Source organism: Temnothorax curvispinosus, unplaced genomic scaffold (genome assembly GCF_003070985.1).
Source record: "Temnothorax curvispinosus isolate PA1 unplaced genomic scaffold, ASM307098v1 QBEX01004747.1, whole genome shotgun sequence".
In the NCBI taxonomy this organism is placed as follows: domain Eukaryota; kingdom Metazoa; phylum Arthropoda; class Insecta; order Hymenoptera; family Formicidae; genus Temnothorax; species Temnothorax curvispinosus.
Genome location: NW_020214527.1, coordinates 830,953 through 857,850, shown reverse-complemented (window position 1 = coordinate 857,850; position 26,898 = coordinate 830,953). Strand labels below are relative to the sequence as shown.

The 26,898-nt window shown below is 35.2% G+C and overlaps 3 protein-coding genes across 8 annotated transcripts in view; 1 reads left to right on the top strand and 2 right to left on the bottom strand.

Annotated features, from left to right (window-relative positions):
- Nucleotides 1-21,987, top strand: part of LOC112453863 (extracellular sulfatase SULF-1 homolog) — a 72,310-nt gene extending 50,323 nt beyond the window's left edge. For 3 of the 5 annotated variants that reach the window (XM_025014850.1, XM_025014851.1, XM_025014854.1), the window contains 14 exons: nt 1,604-1,925; nt 13,606-13,756; nt 13,923-14,098; nt 14,957-15,067; nt 15,953-16,245; nt 17,625-17,975; nt 18,215-18,395; nt 18,472-18,733; nt 18,814-18,999; nt 19,109-20,042; nt 20,154-20,555; nt 20,632-20,823; nt 20,885-20,972; nt 21,057-21,987. In XM_025014850.1, the coding sequence (XP_024870618.1) occupies nt 1,604-1,925; nt 13,606-13,756; nt 13,923-14,098; nt 14,957-15,067; nt 15,953-16,245; nt 17,625-17,975; nt 18,215-18,395; nt 18,472-18,733; nt 18,814-18,999; nt 19,109-20,042; nt 20,154-20,555; nt 20,632-20,823; nt 20,885-20,972; nt 21,057-21,150 (3,743 nt within the window). In that variant the 3' untranslated portion in view covers nt 21,151-21,987. The remainder of the gene's footprint in view (nt 1-1,603; nt 1,926-13,605; nt 13,757-13,922; nt 14,099-14,956; nt 15,068-15,952; nt 16,246-17,624; nt 17,976-18,214; nt 18,396-18,471; nt 18,734-18,813; nt 19,000-19,108; nt 20,043-20,153; nt 20,556-20,631; nt 20,824-20,884; nt 20,973-21,056) is intronic. The other 2 variants (XM_025014852.1, XM_025014853.1) reach the window with 2 other exon arrangements.
- Nucleotides 21,988-23,265: 1,278 nt separating this feature from the next.
- LOC112453866 (ATP synthase subunit s, mitochondrial) lies at nt 23,266-25,963 on the bottom strand. 2 transcript variants are annotated; one of them, XR_003040672.1, is made up of 8 exons: nt 25,880-25,963; nt 25,579-25,676; nt 25,285-25,490; nt 24,751-24,913; nt 24,489-24,629; nt 24,220-24,355; nt 24,061-24,129; nt 23,266-23,886 (listed from the first exon to the last, which is right to left on the bottom strand). XR_003040672.1 is itself a non-coding variant. In XM_025014856.1 (5 exons), exons 1-5 carry the CDS (start codon nt 25,889-25,891, stop codon nt 24,521-24,523), a joined length of 588 nt encoding a protein of 195 aa, XP_024870624.1. In that variant the 5' UTR covers nt 25,892-25,963; the 3' UTR covers nt 24,414-24,520. The 2 variants fall into 2 exon arrangements, 1 of the variants encoding a protein (XP_024870624.1); XM_025014856.1 differs by lacking the exons at nt 23,266-23,886; nt 24,061-24,129; nt 24,220-24,355 and having other exon boundaries at nt 24,414-24,629.
- A 411-nt stretch (nt 25,964-26,374) lies between these two features.
- The window catches only part of LOC112453871 (diamine acetyltransferase 2-like), a 1,297-nt gene continuing 773 nt past the window's right edge, over nt 26,375-26,898 (bottom strand). Inside the window, exons 3-4 of the mRNA XM_025014873.1 lie at nt 26,693-26,895; nt 26,375-26,623 (exon numbers count right to left, since the gene is read on the bottom strand). Of these exons, the coding sequence (XP_024870641.1) occupies nt 26,450-26,623; nt 26,693-26,895 (377 nt within the window). The 3' untranslated portion in view covers nt 26,375-26,449. The remainder of the gene's footprint in view (nt 26,624-26,692; nt 26,896-26,898) is intronic.

Below are 26,898 nucleotides of genomic sequence, written 5' to 3'. Positions count from 1 at the left end.
CACCGAAAATGAATGTCTTGAAGAAATATAGAAATTTATAGGTATAAAAGAATTATACGATTGTTCTCTCTCGACGACTACAAATATTGAGAAGTAAAAAAGATCATCCAACGTTATTGATGAAAAGATCATCTCCAACTTTTAATATATTTAATTAAAATCGCGAATTTATTGGTTATAAATCCTCATGCAAGAAAGCCGAATTGATGATTTATGTCAAGTGATTATTTGCAGCCATGATCTATTCCACAGATTTATCGATCGTTACGCTTATTGTTTAGCGGATAGGAATGACGCTCGCAGTTTTTATTGAGATGTCACCGATTAGTGCTAAACGAAAGTAAACGTGATTGATCGCGCATGATGGTCTCATCCTAGCAAAAAATCATCTTGCACGCGCGCGTCTGATTTCGCCATCATATAACTGATATAAATAAGCATCGATATATACGTACCGTGTATACGATGGTGCACAAGGATAGAAGGAGGATACGCGAAATTGGAAGTAAAGAGAGAAACCGAAAAGAAGGACTTCACCGTGGTGCCTTTGAATTAATTATTTGATGCCGCCCCGTATGAATAATTCAGGCTTCGGCAGACGGGATGAGTCTTGACGGGAGGTACCTTTACGAGAAGTAGAAACCAGAAAATGGAATTGCCTTTTGATTTATCACCAGTATAACCGGGAGAAATGTATACTTTTTCAATTTTTCTGCAAGAAATTTATACAGTCTCGGATTCTCTGATATTTTTTTCCGTGTATTTTCCACACATTTTTTTTCAATAAAAAATATTCTTTTACATGTAAAAAAAAGTATTGAGATTAACTTATCAAAAATAAAATATTTTGAGTTATTTTCTTCTCATATATTATGGCATAAGATATATTTCATATTTCGCAAAGTTTATATTTTCATGACACGTATTCAACAGTCGTGTTTCCCTAATTTTTTTAACTCATATACTCTGGAGTTAGACAAATAGTTTCTCGTATTCAAAAACAAGAACAATTACTTATATAATTGAAACAGAAATAGAAAACAGGAATGGAAACATAAATATTTATATATGTGTAAAAAAAAACAAATTTTTAAAAGTAGGGCGAAACACGTATGGCATTAATTCTTATTTCCATAGCTTAGAACGCAGATATAATGTGTTTGCTTTCTTTATTAATCTAGTATTTATCGAATGTGTCGTGCTTCGTATTGAATTCTGATGTTTTATGCGTTAAATTACAAATCATGGAATGATTGGAGGAAATATCAATATATATCACTTTTTCCTGTATTCTCTGGCCATTAAAAAAGTTTACATGCAGCAATTTAACTTGACAGATGAGGGACAGTAATTTACACATTGCATTTCAATTATGAATTACAAGTTTGGAACATAATGAACGGCAAATAATATTTTGCAAGCGCGTGCATCGATAATACAAATTGTAAATTGCATAATTAAAAAAACATAATATGCTATATTATATCTAAAATTACAGTCATTTACATAAGAGATAGAGGTGTCAAGAAAGTTACGAGAAATTAAAGATTTAATCGTCCACCAAAGCTGCAACTTACGTTCCGCGATTTTGTTTTTGTTTCAGGATACTTCGGCAAGTATTTGAACAAATACAACGGCTCGTACATACCGCCGGGATGGCGGGAATGGGGCGGCCTTATAATGAACTCCCGCTACTACAACTACAGCGTCAACATGAACGGCAAGAAGATAAAGCACGGCTTTGACTACAACCGGGACTATTATCCGGATCTGATAGCCAACGACAGCGTGGCTTTCCTCAGGCAGAGCAAACACAATTTCGCCCGGAAGCCGGTAATGTTAGTCGCGAGCTTCCCGGCGCCGCACGGCCCGGAGGACTCGGCGCCGCAGTTCTCGCATCTCTTCTTCAACGTCACCACTCATCAGTGAGTACAACGGACTTTCTGACTGTCTATTCCGATTTTTTTTGCGAGCGCGACGTTATCCCTGGCAGCGGAGCGCACGCGGTCCGATTCGTACCCGGGACTTATTTTGCAAACCGGTTCCGCTTCTTGATGCCATTCGCTCGCTGATCAGCGATAAATTCGCAGGGACGGCACATGTGTACACATGTCCGTGAACGGAATGTCGTTTTCCGATCGAGAGAATTGTAAATAAGTGAATTACACGTCGTGGCATCTGCTTCACGAAAGTAATAAACGTACTTTTATTCGGTTTCGTTATCCTATTGCTTCCCGTTTGATATGAAGTTTAATTGGAGCGAAGTTTCGCCATTTGATTGGGTTCGATAATATTTGCAATTTACACGTATAAATATACTGTAGAAATAAAATACATCGTTTCACATTATTGCATAAAATAAAAATTAATAAAACGTTTCGTAAAACATTAATTAGTTTCTTGATTTCTAATCTTGAATGTTCGTGCGTGATCGATCGAATCTCAGAAAAGAAGTAAATGAAATACACATTTATTTTAAAAGTGCAAGTTGTAATTTATGACACAATCCAGTTTGATATCAGAGCAAAATTTAAAAGATTAAGCTTTGGGAGTAAGAATAAGCTTTGCAAATCGTGCCACGCAATATTAATTATGTATTGTGTGCGTGTTCCGACCATTTTACATAATCTCTTCGCGAGAAATGCACTACGTGATCCCTTCTGCTTCGCTCTTTTGTCTATTATCCCGTTTGTGCGATCTCTTTCTCGTTGAGAACCGCCCATCCCAAGGAGGTTTACATTTCTCTTTCTCCGATTACACTTCGCGATGACTTCATCGTCCCATCATTGAAATAGGATTCAGCAACTAAACTACGACGGCGAAGTCAAGCATGTCTTTATGCTATAGGCTATTCGTGCGACTGGTGTGACTGGATAGGTAGGATCTTTGGGGACTCGGTGATCCTAGCAAAAAAAACGCGAGTCAATTCGAGAGCAAGTCAGAGGGCAGTTCTGTATATGAGGTTTCTGTATCCTCGACGTTATTCCGGATCGCTCGTCGTCGATATCGCGAGTCTGGCTCACGTTCGAGCCGACGCTGTCATGACGACCGCAACTTCATCGAACCCAGTCGTGCGCGCCTATTATTTTTCTGTTGCAAACCGCTCTTCCACTCGTCCGATAACGTACGACGGGGAACCGCGCGATCCGACAATAAGGATTGTCGCCGCGCGGGGGAAAAAAAACGAGAACGCCGGGGCGACCTCCCTCCCGGCTCGACATCGACGAGTCGGACCCCATCGCGCTTTTCACTCCTTCCGAACAATGCGGCGCGTGTTCCATCCGCGTCGGAGGCCGGTAAATTCGCGCGGTTTATCTCCGCCCGCGCGAAAATCCACGTCCGGGACACGAGAGGGAACAGGGACGGAAGACGCGAGGCGATATCGAGCGTCAGCGCGCGTATACGCGGTCCTCCTAGACGGGATAGACATCGCGTCGAATGATGGAGTACCCTAGACCACCATGAGCGCGCTCTTACGAACCCGTCGCACGAGACAGGTATTAGGGTAGAGAAAAAAAGCGACACACAGCATGTCGCTCGGAACAGAAGTGGGACGATAGCGGACGCGCTATCCCTCGATGAAGCTTTATTTGTCGTCGTCTAGACGACGAAGCATTGATCACGCAATAAAAATAGATTAATGCATCGAAAAATGACACTTGAAAATAATTCAAATTCTAGCCGTGATTCTAAATAATCCGCAAAATGTTATAAGACGTTTAAAGCGGTATCTCTCGATTTTTTTCGTAATCTGCATGGTTAGAATTAGCGTCCGAACGAGAGGGAGAGAGAAACATGCGTTTGTGGCGAGCAATCTTGATTGATTAATTTATTAGCGTGTGTATAAACTGATTTTCATTGCATGCTTTCGCGTGCCGCTGCTGTGCGCGAGTTTTCAGTACCGGGTTTCGCGTGGCACGGACGTCGAGATAATAGCGACGTTGCAAACGCGTTTGTCTTCTGCCAGGATGAGTAAAAGGAGCTCTTGGGCCGCGTGCACGTCTGGTGACGGCATGCGATTCATTACTGGATTTCCAAGACACGAGGACAGAAGAAAAACTCGTTGAAATTTCACCTTTTGCGATAAAAGGGACAAAGCTTCGCTTTAGTGATGATTTATGGTTTAGCGCGCTTAGTGCTTTGTCGCTCGACATTGCGAAGACACGGAGAAGAACGCGAGAAGTTTGTTTAACAATTCGTTAATCTCTAGTTAATCTCGAGAACGTTAATTATTTCTGTAGAATATGAGCACAAGAGGCTTTTCGATCCAAAGATACTCAGAAAATTATTCATATTATTACAGCGAAAATTACGATGTAAAAAGTTAAACTTCTGATTTGTGTACTTCCGATTCAGTAATCGTGAATATTGAAAACTGCGGACTCAATAATATAATATTCGAGAAAAGTTTAGATCTTAAGATTCTTTTTGTCCCAGAACGTTACATTTCCGAGTTCGATATGTTTTCCCTTGCAAGCCTACAACATGTGTTTGTATAACTTCATTGTCTGGCCCCGACTCAATTGTGAAAATTTCCGGCGGGATTAGGAGCGATTGTTCGACAAGTGTCATTCCGAAAATTATATTTTTCGAAAGTGACTCGTAATACTGGAAACTACCGGTGGAAATTTAGGGTTTATTTGTCCGACAGAAAATTCGTCGTTCGAGACGTGAAGTCGTATTTGACATTAAACACGCAGCATTGAATCCACGGTGAAAAATACCAACGAAAGAGTACTTGCGGAAACATCGTCGCACGTGCTTTCGCGAAATCGCTTAACGCACCTCGATATTGCAGATTATATTTAATTACGGCGCGATATCACGGCCATTTACGGGGTGGTCGCAGAATGTCAGCCGGCGTTTTAATAGCGAGGTTTTCATTCTGCGCGCTCGTACATCACGGCGTTCCCGTGTCGTGCCACTCAAAAGCTAATCGACAGAAATTAATGTGTCGAGCAGCATGCACAGTAACGTGCTTTCAGGGTGCTTTTATCGGTGCGCCTTTAAGCAATCGCTAGCGCACACAGCCAGGCCCTAATCTAATTCCTCCTCGATCAAAAGGTGTTAAGTGCATCGCAAGATAATTAATAGAATTAATGATGGGTCTTAATGATAGTTTGATGATAGCTTGGTGGCGTTACGTCTATATGTTTATCTGATTGCAATAGCTTCTTAACTCTTTTTAAGAGAAAAAGTCTAAAAGTCTGTGTGATCAAATTTAAATATTATTCAGTTTTCTAATTTTGGTCTCCAATTTTGTATGAGATCTTGCGCGAGATGTCGATAACTGAGTCAATCATAATTAATTGCAACTGCGAATAAAACGTGTTTATCCGTATGATAAAAATGTAAACTCATGGCTCGCAAGTTCTTTTTACGATCCCGTAAATAGGCAAACGTGTTAAAGTACACACGTTAATTTATAGTGGAGTTTAGTTTGATCCCTACGCAACTTCTTGAGCGTTAACTCGCTCGACGCGACGGATCTTCGAAGCGTCGAGTAAAGTTAGTTTGATTACTTATACGTATGATTATTATGCATACGCGTGTGCGTAAATGCGCCGTGCGTGGGTTAATATCGTCGTTTTGTACATACGTCAACAAAGGAAACGATCTGCATGTTCCGCAACATCGCTCGTCTTTTTATGATTTTTTGAGGAAAACAGATTTTCTCATCATTTGTCAAATAACAATATTGAATTAAAGTCACTTAAAAGGGTTTTCTTTAAGTTTCATATTTTTTTTCATATTTCATTTTAATATTACGATAAGATATATTACACATCCCGTAGTGTGTTTACGTGATGGCGTACATATTCAACAGTCGTATTTCTCTAATTACATCAACTTTTACACTCTAGATGGAGTTAGACATAAATAATTTCTCGTATACAAAAATACACACAATTGGTTATAATAGATAAAAGATAAATGAAATGTATGTGTATTTACATACATTTACTCCGGTTTCTATATTTTTTGGAAAGTGGGGTCCGTGAGTAGTCCCACTAATAAATTAAAACAAACATAAATTGTCATCAGGTAAAGAACGTGACTGAGCTAGTCAAAGAGATATAAGAATAGAGTGCGCAAGCGAGCTGAAAAAGCGATATAGGAATAGAAAGAGAAAGCTGTCTTGTCGCGATAGGAATAGAAAGAAAAAGCTGCAGTATGGGCCTCTTCTGTCTTTGTTCAACTGCAGCGTTCTTTTTTTATTCCTATATCGCAGCCTCTTACTGTAGGTACTCACTAGCGAAAACGAACGCCGAACGAACAGCGAATCGTGCACTTGTATACCATGTGTGCTTAGCACGAATGAGATACAAATACACGATTCGCTGTTCGTTCGGAGTTCGTTTTCGCTAGTGAGTACCCACCCTTACGTACTAGCATATGACTCACGCACTCTAGTCTTATATCTCTATGGAGCTAGTGGACTTGGGTTTTTCATTTTCCTATAAAACAATATAACAGAAAAAAAAACATATGAGAATTTAATGGTGTTTGATTTTTTATGATGTTACTTTTTCCGCAGATACGTTTGTAAAGTGCAATTATATTTATTTTTTTTAATTTTTAAACAGAACCGTATATGATTTTTTGACAAAAACAGATTTTTTTCATTATTTATCGTATAAAAATGTTGAATTAAAGTCACTTAAAAAGATTTTATGTAAGTTTCATATTTTATTTTAATATTACGATAAGATATTACATATCTCATAAAGTGTGTTTACGATGACGTACATATTTAACAGTCGTATTTCCCTAATTACATCGACTTTCACACTCTTAATGGGGTCAGACATAAATAATTTCTCGTATACAAAAATACAGACATTGGTTATAATAGACAGAAAAATGTACATATGTTTTGTAGCGATGCGCGATGTACACACATGATATTTTTTGGAAGATGGGGTTTATATGTAGTCTTATCAATAAATTGAAATCTTATCAATAAATATAAATTGTCATCAGATAAAGAACGTGACTGATTGTGAGTTAGTGAACTTGGGTTCGTCATTTTTGTGCAACTTGCTTCGACACTTTTATAATCTATGAACGAAAGATTTAAATTAAATTTTGTGAATTTGAAGAAATGGTACAACCTTTATTAATGTAATTATACTGATTGAGATTGCCGAAAATTTGATTTTAATACAAAAATATTTCGCTCAACCCATTAAGTCCTAGAAGGCTTGAAGCAGCTCTTACGCGCTTTTTTGTGTTAAATTCTTATAACTCGGACTAGATTTTCGGAAAAAGTAACTCTTTTTACCTTTAAATACCAATTGTAGTTAAAAAATTTTGATTAGGAAAACTTATTGTAAATCCCGAGTTATAAGGATTCACAACAAAAAAGCACGTAGGGATCTCCTAGGACTTAATGAGTTAATAAAATTAAACTCACATATTTATTATAGAGATTAATGATATCCGATTTTTAATAATTTCAAAACATCCAGTATAATATTTATGAAAAAAGAACATGATCGTTCTGGTGACGTCCTGTATTTATCTAAAAGCTCTTACTAAAAATGCGCTCTTTTGTTAAACAAAAAAATATAATATGATAATTAAATACTATGTGCATGCAATCGATTTAATTGACCGTCGTTTTTTGCGGGATGTTTGCACTTTATCCGTCCCCAATTTGTCCGCGTCATCAAATCATACGCTTCTTCTTTACCAAAAGAAGGAAGTCGCGTGGAGATGAACGAGGATATAAGAGAGCAAGCGATGACACTTGTCTGGGTGTAAATATAATTTGCTGTGTCTCGCGGGCGAGTTGAGTGGTCATGGGGCGAGACGGCGAACGCAGCATAGGCCGCAATTAAGGAGTCGAGTCGAGACGAAATGAGTGACCCGTACGTGGTTACACTGTGGAGACACGATGGCAGCATTCTCCATTCGAGATTGACGCGGTCGTCTTCTTCTTGATTGTGAATTTTTGATTCGCAGAAAAGTAGTAACACAGTTTATCTATTAGGATCTTATAGATCCGACATCGATTATAATAGTTTATAATGACTTCAAAAAATGTTCACGCATTCCTCGGCGTCAGGTTTGATTAATGGATTTACGATCATTGACGCAATCATGTCACGCATTTTGTATTAAATCTACGTAGTAAAGTATAAAGAATTTATGGCGACAAATGGACGAGAGGATGCGAAAAGATCGAATAGATACGATAGAATTCATATAAATGGCAGAGTTTTAGTTTAAACTTGGCTCCTGATCTTGCTTTTTTCAGAAAATATCTGCTTTGTTTTCTCTCTCATTCGTAATGCATTTAGTGCATTATACCATGTATTTTTATTTTCTGATAAAAAATATTTATACATATAAAACCCGAGACATAATAGATACGATGGTTATAACTTGATGTGCGGTGTATGGTATGTGTGGACGAAAAAATGAATGATAGAGAAAAATCCGACAGTTCAATGATGCATGATTCTCTGTGATGTTATTTTCTCCGCAGATACACTTGTAAAGTGCAATTATACTTACTTTTTTTTTAACAGAACCGTATATGATTTTTTGACGAAAACAGATTTTCTCATCATTTATCGTGTAAAAATATTGAATTAAAATCACATTTAAAAGGATTTTATGTAAGTTTCATATTTTATTTTAATATTATTACGATAATACGATGAGATATATATTACATATCTCGCAAAGTGTGTTTACGTGATGACGTACATCTTGAGCAGTCGTTCCCTAATTACATCGACTTTCACACTCTAGATGGAGTCAGACATAAATAATTTCTCGTATACAAAAATACACACAATTGGTTATAATAGAAGAGAAATGAAATGTATGTATATATTTTATAGTTTTTATACTCTTCTCTTATAATTTATACTCGTTTATATGCATACTCTTCGTTAACACTTTTAATCTATTTTTTGAAAAGTGGGCTTTTTGGAAAGTTTGGAAACTTGTAATTAGTCCCACGAATAAATTGAAACAAACATAAATTGTCATCGGATACTAAAACGTGATTGAGCTAGTAAACTTGAGTTTTTTATTTTATAAAACAGTATAACATAGAAAAGAGTCGGAGAGTTTAATGATGTCTGGTTTTTTACGATAATATTTCTTCCGCAGATACATTTTTCTTCCGCACATAACGGATTTTTCATTATTTCTCGTATAAAAATATTGAATTACAGTTATTTAAAAGGGTTTTCTTTCAGTTTTATATTTTATTTTTAAGAGACACGGTAGTATTTCGCGCCAAGTACATACACGCGCACGCGAGACTGCCGTGACTCTTTTACGCGTAATATATCACGCGATTTAAGATATATTACTCATAACAGGGTTTCCCCCTTTACTTCCACTTTCGCGTATTCTCCTTGTATCCTTATGCACCATTATATACGTTATACGTGGTACATATATATCGATGCTTATTTATAATAGTTATGTGATGGGGCGAAGTCTAACGCACGCGCGCGCGTACAGGATTGGTGATTTCTTGCCAGGATGACACCATCATGCGCGATTAATCGTGCATAAAAAAAACGTTTAATTTTGTTTAGCACTAATCGGTGACATCTCAATAAAGACTGCGGGCGTCATTTCTATTCGCTAATAATAAGCATAACAATTGATAAATCTGTGGAATAGATCGTAGCAGCAAATGATTACTTGACATGAATCATCAATTCTGCTTTCTTGCATGAGTACTTACAACGAATAATTGCACATAAATTGGCGATTTTAATTAAATATATTAAAACTTGATGATCTTTTCAGCATTCTATATAGTACGTGATACATACTGTGGAGTAAATAATGTTTCGATGATTCTTTTTACTTCTCAATATTTGTAGTCGTGGAACAATCGTATATATCCTTTTATATTTATCCATATCATTCACGACATTTATTTTCGGTGCGACTTCATGCCTATACAATGAGAAATTGGAAAATCTAATACATATTATATTTAAATAACCCACGATTTTGTAAAAAAAAAATATCTGGGTAATAGCCTCTTTTAGCTTAAATTGTGTTTCCTGCACAGCTACAGCGATTTCTTTTTGTTTCTGCTTGAGCAGTAGCTCAAAATAAAACAAGCTATCGCGCTGATTAATCACGTGATGATGTTGCTCGAATTTTTTTCGATAGTCACAATAGACATCGAATGATTGCTCGACAAGCAAAGCGCGTTTCTCATCGTTTAAAGAATCATACGCGATTCGTAAACGGCTCTATCTTGCTTACTCACTTTGTGATTTTTGCTTTAATTACCGGTAATTCGCGCTTGTAAATACGCTGGATATCACACTTAAAGTCACTAAAGTCACATTTAAAAGGATTTTATGTAAGTTTCATATTTTATTTTAATATTACGATAAGATATATTACATATCCCGTAGTGTGTTTACGTGATGGTGTATGTACATATTCAACAGTCGTATTTCTCTAATTACATCAACTTTTACACTCTAGATGGAGTTAGACATAAATAATTTCTCATATACAAAAATACACATAATTGGTTATAATAGATAGAAGATAAATGAAATGTATGTACATTTTTTAGTGGGTACCTATTATATTTTTTGGAAAGTGGGGTTCGTGAGTAGTCCCACTAATAAATTAAAACAAACATAAATTGTCATCAGAACGTGACTAAGCTAGTCAAAGAGATATAAGAATAGAGTGCGCAAGCGAGCTGAAAAAGCGATATAGGAATAGAAAGAGAAAGCTGTCTTTTCGCGATAGGAATAGAAAGAAAAACCTGCGGTATGGGCCTCTTCTGTCTTTGTTTGACTACAGCGTTCTTTTTCTATTTCTATATCGCAGCCTCTTACGTCCTAGCATATGACTCACGCACTCTAGTCTTAAGTATATCTCTATGGAGCTAGTGGACTTGGGTTATTCATTTTCCGATAAAACAGTATAACAGAGAAAAAAACATATGAGAATGATGTTTGATTTTTTATGATGTTACTTTTTCCGCAGATACGTTTGTAAAGTGCAATTATATTTACTTTTTTTAATTTTTAAACAGAACCGTATATGATTTTTTGATAAAAACAGATTTTTTTCATTATTTATCGTATAAAAATATTGAATTAAAGTCACATTTAAAAGGATTTTATGTAAGTTTTATATTTTATTTTAATATTACGATAATACGATGAGATATATATTACATATCTCGCAAAGTGTGTTTGATGACGTACATGTTGAGCAGTCGTTCCCTAATTACATCGACTTTCACACTCTAGATGAAGTCAGACATAAATAATTTCTCGTATACAAAAATACACACAATTGGTTATAATAAAAGATAAATGAAATGTATGTATATATTTTATATTAATATGCTACCTGTTATTTTTTGGAAGTGTGGGGTTTGCATGTTTGCCCCACCAATAAATTGAAACAAACATAAATTGTCATTAGACAAAGATAACTAGTGAACTTGAGTTCTTTTTTTTTTTATCATTCAGTAACACTTTGTAACACTTATATGGATGGATACTTTTCCGTTCTCAATAATCGTACTTATTTGATTATAAACTTTTACACTGTAGATGTTTTTAAATCTAAATAAAAAAAAAATAATTTCTAAATAATATAATTAAGCACAATTAGTTATAATCAACAGGAACAGAAATAAATGCATCTAGCACAAAGTGACACCTTAAATTTTTTATTTCTTGTAAAGTTTGTCGCATTAATATACTGAAATGAATATAAATTATAATTGTTAGTAATTATTATTAGCCGTAACACACAGAGCGTAAAGTTAAATCTATATATCATATCTGATTGGTATGAACACTACATATCAAACATTGCAACTTCCGTACTTTAATTTATACAAACTGCTCTATGCCAAATTTGCTACATATCTTTAATATCTAATTATAAGTAAATTACAATTACGATTTTACCGTAATCTAAATGCCATTGCATAATATGAAGAGACAGTTATCTATAGAAATCTTTGCATAGATTTTTTTTATGTAATCTTTTAATTTTAGCATTAAATATTTTGTTTCAAATTAAATATTTCTATTATAAATAAAATTCTTTTAAAATTGTTTTATTTTTTATATTACTATAGACACACAAACGTGCGCTACGCGCGCGCTATTTAGCTTCAATATTATACTGTTACTGCGACATTAATATTAACCTTTTGATACACACAACTGTCAACATAGACGATGACAACCACTCACGAAGTAAGCGCAGCAAGAGAACCAATCAGCATCACGGAAAAACGACAACAATAAACTTCGATAGATTCGAGTTTAATATACATGCCTTTTTAGAAATGAAAATGAGATGAGTTGGGATGAGATGAGATGAGATAAGATGAGATGAGATGAGAAATGAATTACGTAAACTATGGATAAATACATAAAATCTTGTATTCTTTTTTCAAGAATATATTTAAAAATGTAGTATGTATTTTTACTTTTTATTGGTTGTTTATTTTTCTTGAAATATGTAACATATGCATAATTGGAAACCTGTTTTTGTTATACATAAAAAGTATAAAAACCCGTCAATAAGACAAAGATCCTGCGTGCAGTATGAGCGTTTCTAAAGGACGTGAAGGAAGGTGAAGGGCCAATTATCCATAATTTCGTGTCTCGCGTAATTGGAGGAGGAGAAGGAGGCGGCAAGGGTCTCGAGCGTAGCCGCGTCCACCAGTCCACCTATGATTCTCACTCCGCCGTCTCATCGGCGATCTCACGCTCCGGTCACGGGGGATTAATTCAATTTCGGTCTAGCTGTCAAGGATTCCTGAGATAAAACTGTGTTACACGTTCCTAAATCCAGACGGGTTCTCGTTAAAACTTCGCAACTAGCGGATCGCGATTGTGATTACGGATAGCGGCACGTGGCGAGATTTCACAATGTAACAATGAATTTTAACTGTCGGTCGATTTCTTGCGTAACAAGGAAAATAGAATTGAAGGGGACCTTAGATTTAAAATCGAAGTCGTAAATTATTTTCACATCTTGAACTGATGAGTATTGGAAAACTGTTTAGTACAGATATCTCTTTCTATAACACAAAAACATGTTATAAGGATATGTTCAGAACTTTTATAAAAGAAACTATTTCGGACATTTGGAAGAGAATAATTAAAACAATATTCTTTTTTGGCTTTGCATTTCACGTTTTCCAGCACAGTAATATGCATACAATATAATGCGATTTAACTAGTGGATGATACTTATCGATATCAAAATCGAATTTTCAACTATTTATATATTTAGATTTATTTCTATTCTAATTAATATAAATTATCCATATTATATGTGTTATGTTAATTGTTATTATCTATTTATATTAATTATTATTCTAATATAAATAATCAGTAAATAATAACAATACATTTTATCTTACTTTTTATTTAACAAGTTTGTCTATATACTGTTCGTAATAATTGCTCGTTGAAGATGAAAACTTAAACTCTGACTAAATTCTGTCGGAAAATATTTATTCAAACCGTTTTCTCTAATAAAGAAAAGAAGAATTAAATTTTACATGTATTTGTGAGATACGCATAATTAAATCATGTCCGCATTTTTGCATTTCAGCACGCCAGCATATGATTACGCACCGAATCCCGACAAACAATGGATACTCCAAGTTACGCAGAAGATGCAGCCCATTCACAAACAGTTCACAGATCTCTTAATGACAAAGCGACTGCAAACCTTGCAAAGTGTCGATGCTGCTGTAGATAGGGTACGCATTTATGTAGATAAAGTACACTCAACACTTGCGTATAATTATTTCGAAAGTTTGAAATCTAAAAGGAAATCTAGCTATAGTCATTTCATCTCCGGAGAATTATCTTTAACGAAAGTCCTAGACTTTAATACAACTATACGATACATTTATCTTATGACAGATTTATCAAGAATTGAAGGATCTGGGTGAACTGGATAATACGTATATTATTTATACGTCCGATCACGGATATCACTTGGGGCAGTTCGGACTTATAAAAGGCAAGAGCTTCCCATTCGAGTTCGACGTACGGGTGCCATTCCTTATTAGAGGTCCTGGTATCGAGCCTGGATCCATGTAAGTCGCAATTACATATTTAAGTTTAGGTATTCATTGTTATGGGAATTTGATTAGAAATTAATAAAATTTTGATTTTTTTAAATTTCGGTAAAAAAAATTTCCGAACCGCAGAGAGTCCGAATTATGAGAATTATGCTCGTGGATATACATGTGGAAACTAAACTGCGAGAAAGCAGATGTCTAAAAGAGCGAATAGCATTTTTACAAAATTGAATTGATCTTCCCGAAAATGCTGCATCCTTATAGAAAAAATCTTCAAGAATAGGAAGGAATTGTAAAGTATTAATTAAATTTTTGAATTAATCTTGTGTAGATCATAATTATATTAATTGTAAACTAATATAGAAGAAACGTAGAAAGAGAACATATTTTCTCTTTCCAATTATGTTTCTATTTACATTATCAAATGAATTATTGTGAATTATTATCAAATCAGTCAAATGATTCATTTACATACACACTATCCTCATATAATTATAAGCTGGAATAGACTTAAATCCAACCAAGGAGTAAAATCGTTCCTTGTAATAACGCTATAAAATTTTTAACTGCCTTACCGTCTGTCTAATATCTCCGAAAGTAAGTAAACATCAATAAATGTCGGGAGATCATTAAACGTTTTTTACGTCAAGTAGTTGAGACGCACTGAAAGTACAGCCATATGGCTATACGAGGTTTATTGGACGTATGAAGTTGCGGCGAGATCATTATAATGGCTGTTACCCGCGAAAACTTTTGTACGTTGGATTTCGTTCGCGGAAACTCGTTTAAGAACAAATAAACGTCGGGAAGTGTAAGGCCCGGTATTGAGTCGTAATAGGTATGCAATAATAAAACATTCGCATAACGTTGCAGAGTAGACGACATAGTTTTGAACATCGATCTGGCGCCGACGTTCCTGGATATCGCCGGCGTCGAAACGCCACCACAGATGGATGGTCGTTCCTTCAAGAAACTCTTTCTCAAGTGAGTACGTCGGCGGTTTTTCTTATGAGATCGTGCACTTAAATTTTTAAGCTCGTCGTGTCATTGCACTTTAATAGCATCTCCAATACACGAAAATCAAATGCACATAAAGATATGTAACATATGTTAATATTAATATTAATTAACATATGTTAATAAAGAATGAAAGTTTGTTTATACTTTAAATATTTGTTCTCATTTTTTGGTTAATATTACGCGGAATGTATCATTACAAAAATCTCATAAAATTCGAGAAATCGTTTACCTATATTTACTTATATTGATCAAGTTTGTAAACTTGGCAGCTATCTAGTAAAATGGATTGTATTTTCCTTAAAATGTTCTTAATGAAATTTTATTTTAGCCGAGACTTTTAGCATAACTTTATTTAGAAAATTCAATTATCTTATTTTTTTTCTCGCCGCTGATATACATATAACTGCTTGAATGTTGGTACATTGACCTCCGGAGCTTGATCATTTATTACGACGCGTTATGTCACACGCGCGATTCCCACGATGAATTCTCAATGTATAATAATAATTTCCAATTGAGTGTTAGAGCTTAATGTTCCAACTTTAATGCAGGTCACGTAATCGGATTTCAGTGTCCATACCGAGCTGAAATTCCTGTTTTATAACTTCATTAATTTGTCAGAACTTTCTGACTCTGTTAGACGAAGTTACGTTGTTAAAACGCCCTTTTTGCAGCGTGACTTTTTGCAGGCTTTACCTTGTAGCGAGTTAAAATCTCCGTCATGTAGCTCCATTAAATTATTATAACAGTAATAATCCCTCTCTATCGCGAAGTGCAATATTTTTTTTTCTCAAAGTAAGCCTCCCGCGTCGTATCGATCTCGCTTGCGAGTAAAGCTCGTCGTTACAGTAGCAAGCACGGCAGAAGGTCGAAGTTCAAGTGGCCCGACACATTCCTGATCGAGTCCTCCGGCCGCCGTGAGACTCCGGAATCCATCGCTGAGTCGAAGGCGCGGGAAGCCAGGAGGCAAAATGCCACCCAGGCCAAACGGCCATCGAGCTCGGCGCCGGAAGAGGAAGACGATGATATCGCCGATCCAGAGGACACCGAAACGGAACATCGGTTTACGGAGAACGACACCGGAAGCGATCAGGATATCTCGGACGACGAGGATTTCGAGGACTCGATGATCGATGAAACGAGTGAGTCATCCGCTTTAGAGATTCGGATTTATTCGACTATCGATCGCGACGAGATCATCTCACATTTTAATTATCGTCGACAGTTTTTTGGAAATATTCTTTACGCGTAATTACTTTCATAAAACACTTTGGTGTAATACGAAAATTAGATGTATTCTAATCGAATAAATGACCGAGGCTCTGACGCTAATGTACAGATGGATAATCAAGTGGATAATTAATTGATGGGGCTTTATTACATTTGTCGGATTATTGAAATTTGCGAGCCGATTATGTATAAATTTATTATATTGCAAATCATACTCAATATTAAATTTAGTTAATGGAAGCCGAGCGTAAATTATCGCCAATTAATCACTTTATTCTCTCTTTTCTCTTTTACTGCCAGAAAAATTAAATTAAAAAGTGAAACTGTATACGTTATAAAATGACTGATTTAATCCGCTCACAAATATGCATGTACAGGAAGCGTCGAGACAGGGTCTCGCGACATTGATCTCACGAGAATCCGGATAGATAGATCCGTTGGTTCGACGACAAGAGCAGATGCTCCGGGCTCTCCTCTCATGCAGCAGCGTTACATTATAAAACCTACCGTTACGCCAGATGCTGTGCGTCGCGTATTACGCGTACACGCGCGGAGGAACGAGTTCTTTCCCTGGTATGCATTAGCATAAATACCCGGTCCTCGGGATCGAGACGGGGCGCGCATCCCTCCTCCCTTTATCCTCCTCTCGAGATTATCGGGAGAGCGCTTTGTCGCGAGGGTATTTTCGGCGATAAACGTATGTAAGAGCATTATACATATACGATGTATTGATGACGAATTTGGAATTTAAGAATTAGGACGCGGTTTCTTCTTCTTCTTTTTTTTAAGAAGTTTTATGCAAGGAAACACGCAATGTTCGAGTTCTAAGTCCGCTTGATCCCGACGGTTTATTTTTTTCCTTCGCGATAGAATCCGCAGTAACATTATCGACTAATTCCTCCTCGTCGTCGCGAACATCAAGTTTCGAGGACGCTGGATTCCATGCTTCTGCGTCATGTTATATTTAACTTTGCCGATGGTTGTTTGCATATATAAAGTCGTCATGTCAATCTCTCTGTAGTTCCGTTTTCCAAGTACCATAATAAACCACTCCGTTTTCATTAGAGACTAGATTTCATCTTGTGACCATTTTGATTTTCTCGCTGAAGCGAGTCACAAATATTAATATGAATATTAACAAAGCCGCGTAATATTGAAACGGAAACTTCAAGAAATTCTTTCAAAAAGATTGCGTCGAGATCTCTGAAAGCATATCGAGAAATAATCTAATTAACAAAGTTAATCTGGAATGGATTTCTCATCGCCGCATGATCATGCATTCGTGTTCCAGGCATAGATCCGCATCTCGACAATAGGGTGCATCCGATGCACGCACCCTACGCGACGAAGCACGAGCGTCTCACGGCGGAGTGCTCGCGACCGGAAGCGCAGACCGATTGTCTCCCTGGGCAGAAGTGGAGATGCGAGAAGGACGGGCACCGCTGGCGACGGCACAAGTGCAGGTACGCGGCACCCCCGCTGCCACAGAGGGTGTCCAAGAAGTGTGCTTGTTTCACCCCTAACGGCGTGATCTACACGAGGCTCGAGTCCAACGATTACGACGGGCAGAGATATGGTTTCACGAGGGATCGTCGGCCTGTGGATCCTTACGACGATACTGCGGGATACTTCACCAAACGAGGTGAGTGTCACCAGCGTTATTACTCTTCCTTTCTGTATTTTTATGTAATCTAATATATGATCTATTTTGCATTTTATATAATCTAAAAAAAAGAAATAGAAATCTCAATAGTAAAGCTACTCCCTGATAAATTTGAGGTCGGCTTTAGCATCCTAAGTATCGCTAAAATTAATGAGATAATTATTACGAAATAAGGTAAATTTGAATTGAATAAATTAAACGAAAATAATTTGATCTAGGCAAGCGAGAAGTATCGAGTGATATCATATCCAAGGAAAATAATAAGGAATCTGATAATGACATTGACTTGGATGACAGAGACAGACGTGCGATTGACGAGGAAGACGACGATGACACGTTGCAGGAGTTAGATATGCCGGCGCAGGAGGTGAACGGGGAATATAGGAAAGATCTTGAAGGGTACGAAAATTATAATTAAATATCACGAAGTTCGGAGGAACTTCTTATCATGGTCTATCGATGATGTATATTTCAGGAACGGCAGTAAGACGAGAGTTGAAGACACTGATGACGATAAAACTAACGAACTAAACAAATACATTGTCGACTACTTGGATTACGGCTATTCGATAAACGACTTTGATCCCACTTTAGACAAGGTTGTTAAAGGTCGATTAAATGTGAACGACGTAATAAAAAGGCATAGGAGGGTACGGAGAAGTGTCACGAAGAAGGATACTATAGAGCATGTCACGAAGATTATGGAAAGTATAGAGGAAGAACTAGATGATTTAAAGGTAACGTTTAAAACGACGATTTCACACTAATGTCATTTTACATATGTCACCGAATAATAAGAATCATTTTATCATTTTAGCAAACTCAAGTTCGTCATTTGTCGTCCGAAGTAGGAAAGTCACTATCGCCAAAATGTTTGGTTTCACCGGAAGGAGGTGTAAATTGTACACAAGCTATATATCGAGATCCTAATGAGTGGCGAATATCTAGACGGGAGATCGAGCAGCAAATCCGAGAGATGCGAATGCAATTGGAAACGTTGAAAGTAAATTGTATAAATATATATTAATACGTTATATATATTAATACAATACATATAATGTACATATAGCTTTTTAATACAAATTGGTAATATAACGTTGATGTGTTTGCAGGAGATTCGCCGGCATTTAATGATCAAACGGCCACAATTTCTGGATAACGAGGAGAAACTTGCTGACGCAGAGGAAACTCACAGTTCGCACAAAACTCACCATCATCCTCCAAAGGGGCACGCGAGCCGCCATCATAAAAAGCACGATAAAGTTACTCATACTACTGCAGATATTATCGTGAACACGACCACGGAGTCTGTTACGAAGATTAATACAACTCCGGAGGATGAAAAAGGGTCGACGACGGAAGAAAAACCTGATAAATACGGTACAACTCCTATCGAAACTTTTACCACGGAAACTGTCAGCGAAACGTCAGCAACAACGGTTCTAACAACAGTTAAGCCAAAGAAATCGCCTCGCCGTCAGAAAACTAAGGAAATACCTACAAACAGAACGGAAATTGAAGAAGATAAGCCGCAGAGACGTCGGAAAACGCATCATCACCGTAGAAACAATACGCTACTTACGAATAGCGTACACGACGATGTTCCGCGCGTGAATACAACATACGTTACCAGCGATGTGACATTGTCTACGCAAAATCCTACGACTCGCGAGAGGCACAATTATAGTCACAAATTTACGACTGTTCCTGCTACCACAGAAGCAAGCAGTACGAGACAAGAAACCCAGTATTCCGGAGTTTCCAGGAGTAATAACGACTTCAACGAAGATCGTACTACGGAATCGATCGCAGTTACTGAATCCGGAACGACTGTAACAATGACTTCGACACACATGACAGAAGTGCCAAGAACCAATCCGCCTATCGATAAAAGTTTCGATCAACCTAGGAATTCATCTGTCACGACAACTGTGCCGTCAGTGAAGAGATATCCTAAAGTACAAAAGAACAGGACATCGGGTATCCTTGGACCAGCGAGGATCGACGTTACCATTCTTGAATCTCCTGATAGAAAACACAAGCAAGGTTATTGTTATACATTTTAATTAGTCTCCGTTTATATCTTTAAAGAGTATTTTTTTATCATATAACCGTATTTACCGGTTTTAATAACCGTAATAACCGTTTTTACCGTAGGTATAACTACAACAAGTAACAACGGACGTCTGCCGCCGATGCTAAACACGCCGTTAGAAGCGCGACATAAATGTTATTGTGAACCGGATACAAAGAAAGATGAGAAGGAGATTGCTAAGGAGGAAAGACGAAGATTGAAGGAGGAGCGTTTAAAGAAGAAGGAGAAAAAGCTCAGAAAGAAAGCCAAGCTGGAAAAGGAGTGCCTGACGGAAAAAATGAACTGCTTCGAGCACGATAACGATCACTGGCGTACCGCACCTCTGTGGAATGCCGGACCATTTTGCTTTTGCATGAATGCTAATAATAACACGTATTCATGCATACGTACAATTAACAAGACGCACGATTTCCTTTACTGCGAATTTACCACGGGATTAGTGACATATTACAATTTAAGACTTGGTGTGTATGAAAGAAATCTTAAGGAATAAAATCTCACGAGCGAATAATTGATATTACTTTAATTTTTTTTTGTCAGATCCATTTGAACAATGGAATAGAGCGTCATCTTTGACATCCTCTGAAAGATCATATCTGCATGATCAATTGGAACACTTGAAGGGATGTAAAGGTACATGGGATTGTACAGTCGGTAATGCTAGAGAGGCTATGCCACAACTGCAGCAACATCAACGATATATTTCGAAAAGAAAAAACAGTGTTGCATTCGGTACGTTTCGTAAAAAATTTAGTTACATATTAAACACTAATCCTATAAATTGTTTTAGCAGAAGAGATGTTTGTACCCTCAGCGTTACAAATTATACGCGAAAGCGAACTTGGCAGTCCACCTAATAAAAGACGAAAGAAGTTACAGAAGTAAGTATAGAAATATTTCTCTAAACATTTAAAATAATTTAATTAAATGTGAATTTAATATCAATAATATCATTTTTGTTTCAGTTGGAATAGGCGCAATAGAAGCTGGCAAAGCAACTGGCGACATCACCAAGATTCAATAAATCCCCGGCGTCATAGTTCTAGACATCAATACTGATTTATCTTTTTTTACACTTCAACAATTGCGTGACAAATTGCCTTAGGTATATATTGATTTCGCAATGCATTTAGTAACCTAATTTATTTAGTATCTAATGAATAACGAAGAAACCGAGCTTATATTAACTGATATTTAACTATAGGTATACATATTTTTCGCATACCTCGAAGCCACACTGGGATTCAGATTCAGATTTTGAAAGAGCACATTTCAATGTACAAAAAAAATTTGTCGATAATATTGGAATATTATCATGAAAATTACAAGGTTCCAAAAATGACGAATATTTCTATCTTCTGGCGGGTTTGCAGACAGGTATAAAAGTTAGGATTTTTGTTAGAAAATAAAAATTCATGAATTAAAAAATATAATGACTTGCAAAAAAAGTACGAAACACACACTGAGGTCTGAAAGATTCCTGACTTATTTTACGTGTTAATTATTGCAAAACTGACAAACTATTGATTACTTCGGCAATTACTAGCTATTGAAGAGAAATTCAAACTTCATCTGGGATCTCGGAAAACCCAGAGTGTATACCTAGGGTTAAATTAATAACTCGATTTTATTAGATCTTTATCATCCACATTGTGCATGTTTTCAATACATTTTATGGCAACTGTCGGATTTATCTGTAGGAATATTATATGCACTGTGTGGAGCACATTTATAAATATACAAAACATGTAATTTTTATATAATTTATATGAATTTTATATAATTAGGACTATGAATAATTAAAGACGTAGTTAGGTGATTTTGTTCTATTTTATAAATGTTTTTTATGATAATTTATTTGTTTTTTGAAGCAAATATTTAGTGAGAAAAATAATTATACGCGCGAATAATTTCTAATAATGTCTAATAATAGCTTGTGATTTTTAAAATATGCGTTATAACTAATTGCATTTGCTTAAAAATTAATAAATTAAACTGTAAATTTGACAATATACATATTACTTTCCTCACTGTTAACATGTCGATAATAACCAATGTCAATATACATTTTTGCTGAAAATTTCTTACTGCGAGAAGTATTTATCAGCATACTATTACTGAAATCAGCTGTGTAATAGAAGACTGAACGCACAACGAAAAGAATAATAACTTTATCTTCCCTTGCCAATTGCAATCTTTCTGCATTGTATTATTTGGGTAACAATCAGAAACGTTTATCAAACGCTGCCATTTTTTTTAGCTCTCCTGTTAACTTTCTATGACAAAATGTACACATGTTCTTACGTAATGCACTGCCAAAACATTTATAAGCATCGATATTCTTTCTACATCTTGATATTGATTCCAAAGCAAGAAAATGATCTGAGCTTTAGTTGAATTTTTAAAATTGTTTATAAGCTATAAATATTACTGTAATTACAACACTTCTATTTAGGACTTTATAACTCTTTTAATCTAACGATAAATATTAGATTTGTCACCATATTGTTTTAACACAGCTGTTTTAGTGTAGCAAAATAATTATTGGTATAATACATATTAAGGAAAAATAGAATGCTGGCATATATTAATATAATATATAGAACTAGTAAGAAATAAAGATAAACATGAAATATTCATACATATTTTAACATATACTGTCTTCATATATATTGCTACATAATTGTTTTTTAATTATCTACATTTTTATGACATATTGCATGAATCCCTTTGATACAGTTTATGAATTTAGATTACCTTAGATTAGAATTTAAGAATTTATGTATCAACAGTGTGTGTTAATCTTACAACTAGCATTCTATCTTTCCTAAAGAACTCTGCATTATATAATGAACTGTTATTCATTTATTTTTCTCAGAAAAGAAATGTAACAAAAGGAAACAATGTATTTAAGTCTAGAATTTAGAAGAAAAACATTTTATCTCTGCGGTATTACTCTCTTTATATAGAAAATATTAAATTAAAAATATTTAGTTACTACACAAAAACACACACAAACACACACATGTATATGTATATAGATAATGAGAAGTAGGTAAATAATTTATGCATTTAATTGAAATTGTAGGATATTGAAATTTATGGACAAAACAATTTGACATATATTTTCTTGAATTTTTTATGTATTAAATTCTGTAATAAAAAAATGTTACTTTTCAGGAAAATGATTAATTTATATTTAAATTAAATAGTATAGTTCCTGCATTACTATTTTGTTAATTTACACAAGAATAGCATATCGATCATTTAAGAAAATTAAATAAGAGGATCATCTAAATCACCGTAAGTTTCAAAAATATTAGCGGCATCATTATAATCCCTGCTTGATTTACCGCTATCTTGCAAATTGCATTTATCTTCGATGTTAGAATTATAATTAAACTCTATAGAACCTGGATTCTCTGTCTTATTAGCAATATCTTCACTTTCAAAATTACAATCATCTAAAGTGTTTTCGAACTTACGTAAATCATTGTTTACAGCATTACATGGAGATTTCTCATTTGTTATCGTATCTTCAACTTCACGGATATTATCAAAAGATGAATCTTCTGTATCAGACGGATTTTCTTTCTTCGGTGAATCTCGATATTTTGCCGATTTATTTTCAGTAGGTTTATCAATGTCAAATTCTTGAGCAATATTTGTAGCGTTACAACTATCATTGCTGTTTTCTTTCTCAGGATGTAAGGAAAATGATGTGTTATTTGCCTTTAAATAATTCAAGTGCTGGACGCGAAGGCGACAATCTTTGCCAGATCCTTGAAAATATATCTAGAAATAAAAACAACATAATTATAATTCTTAAATACTTTATTTAGTATTTCAGATGTAGGGGTACTTTGTACATCTTATTATAATTCTTAAATACTTTATTTAATTTAAAGTATTTAAGAATTATAATAAGTTGTTTTATTTGGCATCGTTAATAAATTTTGAAATATGTACCTGCCGTACAGATTGCTTTGCATTACACAACTTGCACTGCCATTTGCGTGCTTTTTTCACTATATGTACCTATAAAAATGCAAAGGAAACGAATTACTAAAAGTTATAAGTTATAACGAACGTTACTGTTAACGATATTCACTTCAAACTAAAACTTACTTGATACATTTTGCAAGAATAACAACACAAAACATTCATTTCTTGTGGCATTGTTGAAATTAAGTATGACTGCCACTCAGGAAATGATACAATGTAATATGAAATAATAAATGCGGAACGGGATACACGAATATACCTAAAAAAACAAATATCAATTTCTAATTTATTTATTTCTTTAAATATTATTTTATAAATTGTACATTATATTAATAACGTTATATGTATATACACGTTAACAAAATTAATAATTAAAAATTCTGGACATTTACTGTGCATAGGTCCTATCGATGTTCCATATAATTTATTCCAATTCTATTGTACAATTTGGCAGAGCTTCTGCAAGCTCTTTCCTAAGTGAAGCTTTATGCTCTAGATATGGTATACCAGTGAGCTTCAGAGTCTTCAGATTTCTATAAAATATAGAAAAAAGAATTCAATATTCAAATTGTATTTCCTTTTAATTTAACAAACATTGAAAATAGTATTCTTTAATACATTTAACAAAATAATATAATAATATAAAACGCTTACTTGAGATTTTTCAAACTGCGCACTCCTTCATCAGTTATACTCTTACAATCTTTGATTTCAAGAGTAGTTAGGGAATCCTTCACTGCTGATAATAATGGCAAGGCGGTGTTATACAAGTAATAACAACGTATGAGTTTTATCTCGTCAATATACCTGCAACCAACTGCATTTTTATTAGTACCAATATTATCCATTATAAATATATCTAAAGACACAATGATGAATAAGAATTTATTTGTAATATACAATAAAAATTCTTTTTTAACCAAAAACAGTTTGCAATTATCACGATTACAATATTAATCACAATATAAGTACATTTAATACTTTTGATGGCTCTATCCAATAAAAATTCTAGATTAATATTTAGTTTTAAACTATATCAAGTATTTAGTAACTGTTGTTATCAAAGATTCTCCGTTACAATATCTCAATTGCCAAATAATGTTATAATTTATTATATTATGTATACACACACACACACACACACACACACACACACACACGTGTGTACACGTTTAATATGATACTAACCAAAATATGGAAATCCTACATGAGTTATTCCAGAATCTGTAGCATCTACCGCTTGAATGTAACATCGATTTTCTTCTGATAGCAATTTATTGTAATCTTTCAAATGTTCCGAAAAACCTTTCCATCTAACACTGGCACCGTTCTTCAAGAGCCACTCAGCACAAGCACGGTCTGGGCCGACAGACTGAATTCTATCGTAGTCGACCCTGAAAATAAATTATCAATTATCACTTTAAAAGTTACGTGTCAGCAAGTAATATCGCAGTCAATATAACGATAAGTTTTGCCAGATACCTGTTAAATATTATGGTTAACCAATAAAAGAATTCTCTGTTGGGCACTTTTCGGTAACAACTTGTGGTGGCATTTAATATCCGCAGTCCGTTTGATATCTGTAACACATAATATTCACGATATAACATACATTCAGCGAATAAACCTTTGCATTCTGTACACCGTCAAATTATCTCGTACTCGTACAGAAAACAAAAACACGATTCGAGTTAAGCATTTTTCGACACGTTCAAGAAATGATATAACAAACGGTAGTTAATTATTGTTAATAACAAAACAAAATGTAAATAATACATCTTACATGTGGCATCATTGTCCAATCAGCTGTGCGCGCCCGAAACACAGAATTTAATTACTTACCTGTTTTACGAACACGAACTCGGACGTTATTTATAACCGCTCACTGCCCAATAGTGCCAGTGCGCAAGTCCGTTGAAAGGTGGCTTTAGGATCTAGGATCTCTCCTTTGTAGCTGCACTATGTCATACTTTTTGCACTTAAAATGATATTCGTATTCTCCTTGCGTGCAATTAGATGCAAGGAGAGAAAGAGAAAAGACGAAGAGTACAAAAAGTTCAGGTATAAGTCACTATAAGTATCTCATGCGTTTTGAAATGAGGGACCACACACGTGTTTTAAATTGAAAAACGAAAGAACGCGTAGACGGATTTTACTGAAAAAAATTAAAAACAAAATATTCATGTATTATTTAATACAGAATATGTATATTACTTAAAATTAAGAATACAATTTATATAGAATTTTTTATTAAACTTTTATTAATTTTGAAGCTCATTCTATGTACATTAGATACATATATGTATATAATAAAATAATTGCCGCTGTCAAAATTAATCAAAATACTTTTACGCTATTCGCAATTCGCAGATGCTAATTTTCTTAAATCTCCTTCAGAGAAACGATAACAGTGCCCCTGGTACTTGACTGTCGCATCAACGGCTCCAAGTCTCTTGTAAAACTCTTGCGCTGGGTTCCAGTTGAGAACCACAAAGTCCAATTTGTGACAGCCGTTCTCAACTGCTTCCTGCAAAATATTTCATAATCAGGCGCATATCACATCACCGTAATCCGTAATCCTAATTAAACGTTATACCTTCGCGACTGATTTGAGAAGCATGCTGCCGACATGTTTCCCTCGAAAATCCGGCGTCACGTAGATATCGTCCAGATACATGGACTTTCCACACCATGTGGAATAAGTGTAATAAAAGAGAGTATATCCAACTATCTTATCATTAGATGTTGCCACGTTACACAAATATAATGGCTGCCCGTCGAAGCCATCTCTTTCTAAGGCTG